We start from the raw sequence: 12,086 nt of genomic DNA on the forward strand, positions 1-12,086 counted from the left end.
GTTTAACTTTTTGAGCAACTGCCAGACTGTTTTCCAACAGCTTTAACTTCTCTAATTGAAATTATTTTGCTGGTAATAAACATAATTTCTTCAGTAGGCCTTTACTGTATGTGTGTTAATACCAAAGAAATATGATTCTGAAAGCAGTTCTCTATACTTAATGGAAAAGGCCTACCTTATTGTAAATATATCCTTTCTCCTAAATGAATATAAAGTCAATGTGATTCTTACCAGATTTGCTGTTTGATTTATTTTTTTTAATTTGACACATTAATCCCAGAGTTCATTTCTAAGACTCAACAAATGAGGATAATAAGGAAAAGTTTGAAAAGAGAGAATACTATCAGCAACGGGGAAATCATGTGAAAAACAGGTCCTGCTAAATAAAATAGTAAACTTTATTTTATAGCTGTATCTATGCACTGTGATACTGGCACAATAAACATATCAGTGGAACACAACAGAGTACAGAAATGGATCTAATTCATGAAAAATAGAATGCGGTAAAGATTGCATTTCAAATCACTGAAAAAATGGAATATTAGAAAAATAATATTTATTATATTAAAATGGGTAAGGCCTTTGTAAGTCAGTGGTAGAAAAGGTTAAAGAATCTGAGAGCATAAAAATAAAACATTTCTATCTGGTAAAATAAATAAAGCCAAAAGACAACCAAATCAGAAGATTATCGGTAACTCATATGACTGGAAAGGGGCTTATTTCTCTAGGATAAGAAGTTCTCTTACAAATTTTTAAGAAAAGGACACCCGCACTCCCTCAAATAAGAAAAGAAAAATGAGGAATGATTTGAACAGGTAATTCATGGGCAGAAGATATAGTAGTGGCCATATGAAACAGTGTTCAACTTCATTTGTAATTAAGAAAACAAAATAACAGCGTAGCATTTCTTTCATTTATCAGATTTTTGCCAGCTGGTAAAATTTTTTTAAATTTGATAACAGGCAGTAATGCAGAGGGAATAGGTCAACCGGCCTGTCAAATACTACTGATTGGACTCTACATTTACACAGTCTTTTGGAGGGTCATTTGACAATATCTGTTCAAATTAAAATCACACAGTGTATAAAACAGTGAATTATTTACTCCTAAGAATATATCCTATAGGTATATTCATGGAAGTATTTATATGTACACATATACTTGTAGCATTAAATAAATAATATCTATGCATCTGTTAAAAAGAATACAACCTGAAGAGAGAATAATGTGCAAAGAATAGACTTTTTAGGTATCTAAAATAGTCTTGCATATAGTGTTTAAATATATTTACACATTCACACTATTCTTTGAAATTCCTTGCCCTTAAATTTTAAGGACTAAAGAAAACATAAAATTCCCTAAGAATGCCTATTAGAATAGGGTATAATGTATAGTTGTTTATAAGTGAAATTGGAGCTTAGTGATAGCCCCCTTCTCTTGAATACTTCCTTTAGAAGAAACATGCAAAGTGTAACACAATATACGTGAAATACTAATCATTGTGTATGTTTTATTGACTTGTCTGGAAAAAAGTATAATATTCAGATAAAATGTCAGTCACATACTTATCATTAAGTGTATCGATGACTTAGAAAAACATAACCAGATGTATCGACAGTGTAAATTGCACGTGTTTGGTTGCTGCTGTTTGGGCTGGGGATCGAGTGCTGGCAGTTGGTTGGTGATAGTGGCAGTCATGATTGAGTCCTAACACTGCCTAAGTCTCTGAGAAAGGAAATAATCTCCTAATTACATTTTTTACCAGACACATCTTCCAGAGCTAGACACCCTTTCATCAGAAAGAGCTAGATCCTTTATAACCTGGCTTAGAGACAACAGACCATTAAACCCAATTCTTCACGTGGTAAAGTAAGTACTTCTGTAACTTAATTATGAAATTGTCTTATCCTGTCCAGTCTTTGTGAAATTGTTTGTCTTCAAAAGCAAATTTTAAATAATAATATCAAAACACATTCTAGTGGTAGAATGCTGTTACTTGATTAACATCCCCTATTCATTTTCAAGTTCCTATGAATTAGTAATTTTTTTGATGTATAAGTATTCTTTTTAATAGTATGCATTATAGATAAAAACCCCTTTTTCTTCTTCAGAGATGAGAGTCCTGCCAAAACAGAATTTTTTCAACATTTGATTGAAGACCGGACAGAAGCCGCATTCTCTTACTATGAATTTTTGCTTCACGTTCAGCAGCAGATTTGTAAGTGAAGTGGAATAAAATTGAATAAGAAGAAAATGGTCTATAACCTAGGTAAAGTGTAATCTGTCAGAGAAGCACATAGGAAAGTTGAAATGTAGGCATTTGTTGTTACAAGAGACAATGTGTAGCATAGCACCTGGTCTGAGGCTTTGGCAAAAGGTAAAGACGAAGAAATAACTTGACAGATTTTCTTCATCCTAAACTAATGGTAAGGATGATGCTGTTTCGCGAAGTATATTTTGAATTGGTTTCCACACATTTCCAGTAGTGCAGCAGTACAGTGCTCTGTTCATTGCAAGCCGGCAAACTTATGTAGTTATGTGGGATGATAATGTCATAATGTAATATTAGATAAATTCCCTTTTCTTATAATTAATATAACATTTCTGGACTTGAACTCTGACAAGAGATGCCAAAAGGCAGTGGTACCGTGTTATTTGTTTATATGAATTACTTTTTAACAAGGAATGATTCATATTCATTAAATGAATTCAGTATTTTCCCTGTAAAAACAATAGAGTTTCAGTACATGAACTATAGAAAACAATATATATATATAATGTACATAAATGTTACATTTGTAAAGAAAATGTAAAAATGTAACTACAGAATATGAATTGCTTAAACTGTGCTGCATTGTTGGATGACAACTCTTTTGGTGGCAGTTAGAGAATGAGGTTGACTAACGCATATTACGAATTGAGTCCACAAAAGAAACACAAAACTCTTTGTAATTCTGTTAAATCTTTTATGTGGATTTATTTATGATCAGCCTACTAATTAAAAATATTTTGCTTGACAATATGGCTTGGTGTTTGTGTGTTTGTGGTCGGGGAGTGTTGGTGGTATTTTTACTTATAGGATGTATTGAATTTACTGCTTGGGGAAACACAGTGATACCACATTTCACTAGGTAATATATGTGAATATGTTTTCATTAATTTGTGGACATTATCAAGTACTTATTCTGTTTGTATTCTAAAACAACACTGCTTTCAAAACACATGATTATTGACTAATCATAACCTTAATTTGTTTTTCTTGGTTAAATTAGGCATTTTTTCCTGCACACGCATAGCAAGAAAATTTTTATAACGTTGTGACTATCCTGTTGAATTGACTTTAAGATTACCATCTTGAACTTTGAGAGTGATTTTATTCTGATGGGAAAAAAAAACTCATTTACTAACAGCTTATTTACTATAAAAACTGTTCATGATCCATTAGCTTGTAAATAAAATTTTATTATAAACACTGTAAAAGTCCCATTGATAAACTTTGGAAGGAAAAAGGCTCTCGATGTGCGTGGTGAGTGATTTCTACAGGCTTGTGTTTGGTGGACCTCTTTTCTTTGGATAAAAATAAAAGTACTCTCTCGCATTCCCTGCTAGAAATGAGAGGTTAAATGACTCACCCCGGATGACGTTACTAATTAGCGGCCGAGCCAATAGTAGACGTCAGATGCTCTGCACACCCACCACCTTCTCCCAGCCGTCCCCACACCGTGCTGCATCCGGGAGGGGACTCTTGTGGGACGCGAGGATCGACCGCAGTACTCCAAGGGCAACCGAGTACTCTAATTTTACAATGCAAAGTATCGTGTTTCTGCTTTAAGAAAGATGAAATGTTTTGTCTTTGGATAGTTTGTTCCTCAGTTAATAGGTATTTATAAGTACTAATCCTTGCTAGATACTGTTGTTCTAGGCCCAAAACACATAAAATCCCTGCTTTCACAGAGCTTACACTGCAGAGTGAGCTTGTGGAGGACTGGGGAAAAGACAGTACGTTTATATGTCGGGTGTGGTGAATGTAACGGAGAAAAAGAAAGCCAGATAAGGAATCCAGAATGCTGGTTTTAGCACGGGCTCCCGCAGCGGCTGCAGCTCCTCTTCAGCCTCGAGCCGCTCCGGAAGTTCCAGCAGCTCCCCTGGCTCTCCGAGCCCTTCTTGGCGCAGGCATGACAGCAGGCGACGTTCCCGCTCCAAATCCAAACCACCCAAAAGAGATGAAAAGGAAAGGAAACGGCGGAGCCCTTCCCCTAAACCCGCCAAAGTGCACGTTGGAAGGCTCACCAGGAATGTGACCGAGGATCACATGGAGATACTCTCCACCTACGGGAAAATTAAAATGATTGACGTGCCTGTAGAAAGGATGCACCCCCATCTGTCTACAGGCTACGTATACGCGGAGTGTGAGAATCCAGATGAAGCCGAGAAGGCGCTGAGGCACGCGGACGGAGGACACATCGATGGCCAGCAGATCACTGCCACCGCTGTGCTGGCCCCCTGGCCTCGGCCACCCCCCAGGCGATTCAGCCCTCCCAGGAAGGAGAGTGCCGCCACCGCCTCCCATGTGGCGCAGGCCCCCCCCCACGGAGGAGGAGAAGGTCGCGTCCCCCTCGGCGCAGGTCCCCCGGCCGCCGCAGCCCCAGGAGCTGCTCCAGCTTCAACTCCTCCCGATGCGCAGGGCCACCGAAGCTCTGCCCTGTGACTTGTATTCCCGCCAACTCACTTTTGTCACTTTTCTAGACGAAGGAGGATCGGTAGGAAAGAAATCCCTTACCCGGGCAGGCCTCGAAGGTGAAGGCAGTAATTGCCACGTTTCCCCTGGAGGCAGAGTTCCGGCTGCAGGAGCGTCGTTGGTTTGGGGGCGTGCTTATAAAGATGCCCTCCAGTCTTCTGGCTAGAAAGCTTCCGCGTTTCTAGTTCCTGACAGGCAGTTTAGTGGCAGAGCCCGCAGGGATGAGCAGGGGGCTCCAGGAGGTGGTACAGCCCCAGCCTGGGAGCATGTTTTCCCATTCCACAGACGACCTGGGTCCCATCTGGTGGCCTGCTCGTGCCCTAACCTGTTGGCCTGCAGGGTCCCACAGGAAAGGTGTGCTTTTACGCAGCTGCCGTTCTTGTTAGCCTGGCCGTGCTCCCCTGCATGAGTCCTTTTCTGACCTCTAGGGCCAAATACCCAAAACGGTTCTTTTCACGTGTACTCATGTCGTACACACACACACACACACACACACACACACACACACACACACACCCATACCCATGTCTCCCTTTCTCTCTGAAACTGGTAAGTTGAGAGTCAACTCTGTCGGGTCATCACAGAACCCCCCCGCCCCCCGCTGCGTTGTGTTGGTATACATGGTGGTCATGCAGGTTACCTTGGCAACGTGTACATTGTTTTTTTGGCTTTTATTGTACAGTCAGTACTATACATTTTCTCTTTGGAGTTTTGTAACTTTGTAGCATTTTAGATAATATTGTGTTTGTACCTTGTTGTGTAGAGAAAAGAATTGTGTTGAATAAACCTAGGATTAGAGTGCAGCTCAAGTGTTGGGTTCACAGCCTCCTTCCTGCCCCTTGGCCCCAAAGGCAGCTTCAGTTGTGAGGTAATTAAACATGATTGTCTTAAAAGAAAAAGAATGCTGGTTTTGATAGTAACTAGGGAAGGCCCTTCTGAAAAGGTGACAGTTGAGCAGAGCCCTAAAGCCATGTGGCTGTCTGGAAGAAACCATCCCGGGGGGACCTTTGCAGTGAGTGAATGTGGAAGTTAGCTTCTGATCACTCTGATTCCCTATAAAAGAAGCGATTGGAGTTATCAGCTGCGAAAGGGGAAAGAGTGTGAGATTCCAAGAAATAGTCACCTAGGAGAGTGAGAGATCCGACTGACCAGTCAAGCAGCACCGAGGGCCCTTCTTTCGATGTGAGCCATGAACTTCAAGTGAACCCAGTTAGCATGCCTCTTCCTTCTAGCCACATTCACCACCTGGTGGAAAGTTGGATTTAAGTTGGAACAGAAGAGCGAGGGAATTGAGGATGTATACAAGGAAGATACTGTGTCATTTAAGTGAAAGGGGCACATACTGAGTGATGGATAGAAAAAGGTCATGGGCTTAGTAGTTTGGAGGTCCTGTTGAGGTCAGAGAGCTGTTAGGGTATGGATACCAGAGGGAATGAGCTGGAAAGATAGGAGGTGGTGGTCAGGATATGGGATGCTTGGAATTGAGATTTGAGGGAAGTTTAATCTGGATGTCTACAAATGAGGAGCAGAGGGATGCCTACCTCGGGTTTGAGATCAGAAACAGCCACCTTGAAAGGCTTTGTCCTCTGGAGACGGCCAGACTTCAGTTAGAGAATGTGAAGACTGACATCAGCAAGAACATCGGCCTGAGGAGATTGATCCTCACGGGGAGTCTACAGATAATCGTCCTCATCACCTCCTGTGCAGCAAGCCTCTGGCCATTTTTTATTTGTGAGGCGGGAAGTTGACAAGAGGAAGGGGCATGCTTACCAGGAGTTCTCTGAGCCCCTTTTCAACTAATTGAAACTCATTAAAGTCGGCAGTTTTTTAAGAGTATCCCAGGCAATGTGAAAATCTCCTAATCCCTTACTAGAACCATTGTTTAATAGGAACATACAATTTGATTTATAGTTTACATACTGCTCTTAAAGAATATGTCCGTAGCACAAATCAAGAGCATTGATGGAAAAAGAATTCTATTCTTTATTTATACATTAATGTATATTTGTGTGCTAAAACCTATTTGAAAGCCATTTAGAGCTTGAATCTGTTGTAGTCAACCTGTGAGGCTATAAAATGCACATAGTAGCAAAGTGTTGTTAAGAAAACTATGCGTCCTCTATTCAAAGTAACTTTTGAAGACACTAAAAATACTTTTAAAGGCCAAAAGAAGAGGAAAACTAACGAAGCTGAAAACAACACTGAAGATACTATTTAGGTGGAATTGCTAATCACTGAAAGAAGACAGTTCAAGATTTAAAAAAAAAAAACCTTTGGCACATGAAACGGAGACCTCCTGAAAAATAAAAATGGTAGGTAGATATTTTATGAATCACTCATCTTTTTTTTTTTTTTTTTTGCGGTACGCGGGCCTCTCACCGCTGCGGCCTCTCCCGTTGCGGAGCACAGGCTCCGGACGCGCAGGCTCAGCGGCCATGGCTCACGGGCCCAGCCGCTCCGCGGCATGTGGGATCTTCCCGGACCGGGGCACGAACCTGTGTCCCCTGCATTGGCAGGCGGACTCTCAACCACTGAAGCCCGAATCACTCATCTTTTATCTCTAAACTCAGAGATGGAATCTGCATCAACCAAAAAATTGGGTATCCTCTTCCTCCTGCCTTCTTGTAATACCTATGAGCAGCAGAGAAGTTAGCCTCGGTTAGGAGACACAGAGGCTGTTAACGCATTGCCTTCTCATGGGTCATGAGCTGATCCAAAAATGAAAGCCCTTTCTTTAGTTCCCATTGGTAAACAGTGCACAGTTTTGTAGATTTTCATGTCAATTTGGGGGCCAAAAAGCATTGCTTACCAGTAACCCACTAAATGAGTTGTTACAGATTGCTAAATTGGTAGTCACAAATGAAAATCACTGTTTTATTAAAGATTACTTGACACTCTACTGTTCTCCTAAGAAACCTGGTTCCTGTGCAAGTTTGTAATTTTGCAAAAACTCCCTGAAGTGCGTGTATACAGATAATTCGGTTGCCACCTCCTCGGGAGCTTCTTGGGTGAAATCTGAAACATGCCTCCACATATGCAGAGGGCGGGGAGCGGCCGAAGAAAGAGGCAGCCACTCCAGATTGGTAGGTGGCAGTTTTAATACGCAAGGGAACTTACTTACAAGGCTTGTCTCGGGCGGCCACAAAACCAGTAGGACTCCACACCTACCTGCCAGAATCTTAGAAGTTTATATAGAGACCTTAACTGGCTTCAGTCACGTACACGGTCCAGGGAGCCTCAACACTGGATCCTTGGAGCAGCTGCTGGGAGCAGGGAAAGCAAGCAGAATACAGAATCCAAGGCTAGGGGAGCGGGTGGGGAGCCTCCAGGTGCCAGGGTCAACTGGCAGTCACGTCTTTTTGATGGCCTCCTCCAGCGACAGGTGCTATGCCACAGACAGTCTGTCAGACAACGGACAGAAACTACCCTACAGCTGGTGATCAGTCAGTTTTTATGAGTGCATCACCACTGCTCAGACATGTTCATGGTTTTAGTCAAGCGACTATTCTTGTTTTTCAGGTACCTATTATTTTAGCTCAATAGCCAATTAATTTGTTGATAATTTGATTAGGGTGTAGTGATGTATATGCTTATTTTTACACTATAATTGTCTCAAACTAGAATCTGAAATATACTTCTTGGTAGACGTAAAATGATTATACTCTCATTGTTAAAACAGAAATATGTGTAACCTACCCTTCTACCTTGCTTATACACTCACTTTCTAAAAATATATATATTATTTATTTATTTGGCTTCACCGGGTCTTAGTTGCAGCACGTGGGCTCCTTAGTTGTGGCATGCAAACTCTTAGTTGTGGCATGCATGTGGGATCTAGTTACCCGACAATGGATCGTACCTGGGCCCCTTGCACTGGGAGCATGGCGTCTTATCCACTGCACCGCCAGGAAGCCCCTCTACCTTGCTTGTAACACTTTATTGATGATGTGGCTGGCACATGTGTGCTAGTTTAAGTAATTTGTAAATATAATTATTAGGTTCTTTTAAAGTTAATAGGCTATGGCTTTATAATATTAAATCATGGTTAAGCCTATTCTCTTTAGAAATAAATAAAAAGCAATTTGTATATGTTTCTCTCAATTCTTTATTACATTGAAATTTGCTTTAGGTCAGGGATTTTACCTTGAGTCTTTTTAGTACTTCTTGTCTCCCAACTCACATATCCCCAAGCTCCTGTCCTTATATAGCTATGTAATAGAAACACGTTAAGTTAATTTAGTGGAAAACTTATTAGCCTTTCTTACGATGGAGTCATTTCAGAATGACCCTTGGGAAAGCTGTAAAACACTGTACTAGTTTGGAAAGCTTGTCCCATTTTTAATGAAGTTTTTATGGAATTTTTTCTATATTCCAGTTTCTTTCAAATCCTGCTCTTTTGGGACTTAACGTTTTATGACTTGCATAGTAACAATAGGAAAGACCTATTAATATGTGCGTCCTATTGAAACCTGAGTGATTTTACTAGAATGAAAGATACTGTGCCTCTAGACTCTCTCTTATTATCAGAAACTGATAGGTAATTATTTGCAGAGTCAAGAATAACAGGGAGACGGAGAGATGAAGGAATAAGATGTTTAAGCAAGAAAGGTCAAAGCTTAAAGCTGAGTTATTTAATTAGGACCCTGAGTACTGTGTCTGCAAGCAAATAAGGGGTCTGAAAAGGTGTTTTCCCCAAAATCTAGTGAACCTAAGTTGTCTTCATAGAACGTACCACAATCTTTTGAGTGATAGTTTAGGAAGAAATGGGAACCAAAGTGGGATAGAGAATGGGTAGGAACCAGAAGGGTAACTCTGAAAGTAAAAGAAGATTGATTGTACATCACTATAGGGGCTGCCCTTCTCCATGTCCAGGCTTTGCATGTCCTTCTCCCCTTACTTGGAAACCCGTTCGATCCCTTCCTGGCTTCACTGACTGAACCCCACTCATCCTTAGAACTCAGCCTAAAGATCACCTCTTTCTGGCAGCCTTTCCTGACCACTCCCCCTCCTGTGTGTTTCCATAACACCTTCCGCTTTTCTCTGCCATAGCCCTTGTCAGCGTTATCATTGACATTCTCCTTTAACACAGGAACTATGTTCTCTCTTAAACTAAGGCAAGTGCCTCCCACCCCCATGCCTGGCACATAATAGACATTCAGCAAATGTTTGTTGATTCAGTTTTAAATGATTCTAAGTTAGAGATAAAATGAGTTGAAGATCTGGAAACAGAAGTAAAGAAACCGTCTCTTTTGGATGAAAGAAGAAACATACTATACCATGCTGGATGGAAATGGAAAGAAAACCAGATGGATGCAATGGGAATAGTGCCAGAAGGTGGATATAAACCCCATGGAAATTCAGGAGTGTAACCACCTCTCAGGTTTCTGGAGCTTCAGGCGTCTGGAGCATGTTGCAAGATAGCCTCCAAAATGAAAAAGTCACTCCCCCCAGGTCACCTTCCACAACACCTCGTACAATGCTTGGTGACTTTTTGGGGTCTTAGAAGCTATATACGCCCCATTTCAATGTGCCACTATGACCCATTTACCAAGTAACTGGTAAGGCTGCCAATTTGCAGTGCAGTCAGAGCAAGAGAAGGCTCTACGTAAAGGAAGGCTGTGGTGCAAACCGCTCTGCCCCTAGGGCTCTTTTGACCCAGCAAGTCTAACTGGAGTGTCTGTGGCAAATGCGAATGCCATGCGGGGCTCAAATGGAAATTACAGACCTCTCTAGGGTTCGGGAGCACAGCCATATCTTCTGCAAAAAAAACCTTTTATCTCTTTGAGAACAGCTCCTAGACTGCTACTGAGCTGTGCACTGCAAGACGTTGGATGCCCCAAGCGAGTAATAAGATTGCGCGTGCCCAGAAGCAGTCTATCACTAAATGTGAACAGGATATAAGGTACCAGGCTCAGCTGTCCTGAAGCAAGTTGCATGAGCAGGTGGCTTGGATTCTTACGGCCACTCCTGCTGCATGGCCACCTTCCCTCAGTTCACATCCATGGCCTCATGAGCTATTTCCCTATGATCAGTTAAAGAAGGAAGAAAAAAACAGAGCCTGCTTTTAAGACAAAATTATGACACCAACTGGACTGCTGTAGGACTAGTCTAGTGGTGAAGGGAAGTCTTTGTGGGCAGAACTTCAAGCCATACATTTGTCTAGACAATGAGGCTCCCAAGAGATATAGGCCTATACAGCTTCATAGGCAAGAAGCTAATGGCTAGTTAAATGACCAGGGACTTGGAAGGAACAGGATTGGAAACTGGTGACAAAGGTTTAGAGAACAGGTATTCGGATGGATTTCACAGAGTGACACTGTGAAGATATTTGTATTCCATGTGAACGTACACCACAGGGCATCTGCAGTGAAACTTGTCCACCTGATTCAGGTGAGCCATCTGTGAATGTCAGCCTCTTTCCTTAGTCACCCCAGTATTTGCTCCATGGCCTGTGTACAGATTTGCTTTACTTGCGAGGATAGAAGCTATGCTTGGGCTAAATACTATGGGCATCCCCTCGCCAAGGCTGAAATGGCTGCACTACTGTATTCCTAACCTGTCCTCAGCTGAGACCTACTTTGATTTCTCAATATGACATTATTCCTTGGGGAAACAAGGCACCCCGTGATAGCAGGTTAATTACATTGGACCCTTCCACCATGGAGCAGTTTGTCCTCCGTGGAATAGACACACAGTCTGGGAATGGATTTGCCTACCCTGCCTGTAGCATTTCTGCCAACACCACCATCTATGGGCTTACAGAATTACCATGTGATTTCCACATTGTTTCTGATCAAGTAACTCATTTCACGGCAAAAGAAGTGTGGCAGTGGGAATTCACTGGTCTTACCACGACCTGTCACCCCCAAAAGCAGCTGGCCTGATAGAAAGGTGAAGACACAGTTAGAGTGACTTTTGATGTACCGTCCTACAGGATGCAACATATGCTTTGATTCCGAAACCAGCATTTTTCTCCCATAGCCAGTCCTAAAAATCAAGATGGGATCAGCATTCCATCTTAACCTATTCACAGAATTTTAGGGTCTTACTCCCCAAAGGAGCATGCTTCCACTGAGGGACACAATATTGTTCCCACTGAATTGGAAGTTATGACTACCAGCTGACTGCTTGGGGCTCCTTATGCCAATAAGTCGGAAAGGGATTTCCTGATTGTGAATAGGAATTAATTTGCTGCTATATAATGGGGTAGGGAGGACTATATCTGGAACCTATAGAATTTTCCAGAGTGCCTCTTAATACTTCTACATTCAAAATTAATGGAATACTGGGAATTCCCTGGTGGTCCAGTGGTTAGGAGTCCGTGCTTCCACTGCAGGGGGCACGGGTT

At 41.8% G+C, this 12,086-nt stretch overlaps 2 protein-coding genes across 5 annotated transcripts in view; both read left to right on the forward strand.

The window, feature by feature from the left end:
- Positions 1–3,020, forward strand: part of SEC24B (SEC24 homolog B, COPII coat complex component) — a 93,860-nt gene extending 90,840 nt beyond the window's left edge. For all 4 annotated transcript variants that reach the window (XM_033427772.2, XM_033427773.2, XM_004269583.4 and 1 more), the window contains 2 exons: positions 1,766–1,869; positions 2,112–3,020. In XM_033427772.2, coding sequence (XP_033283663.1) covers positions 1,766–1,869; positions 2,112–2,226 — 219 coding nt within the window. In that variant the 3' untranslated portion in view covers positions 2,227–3,020. The remainder of the gene's footprint in view (positions 1–1,765; positions 1,870–2,111) is intronic.
- A 617-nt stretch (positions 3,021–3,637) lies between these two features.
- On the forward strand, positions 3,638–5,545 carry LOC101290036 (RNA-binding protein with serine-rich domain 1-like). Its single transcript, XM_049708915.1, is given in 4 exon segments — positions 3,638–3,812; positions 4,056–4,540; positions 4,542–4,580; positions 4,582–5,545. Coding segments are annotated over 4 exon segments (864 nt in total). The 3' UTR covers positions 4,747–5,545.
- The last annotated feature ends 6,541 nt before the right edge of the window (positions 5,546–12,086 follow it).

The sequence above is a fragment of the Orcinus orca genome, chromosome 4, assembly GCF_937001465.1.
Source record: "Orcinus orca chromosome 4, mOrcOrc1.1, whole genome shotgun sequence".
Classification (NCBI taxonomy): Eukaryota; Metazoa; Chordata; class Mammalia; order Artiodactyla; family Delphinidae; genus Orcinus; species Orcinus orca.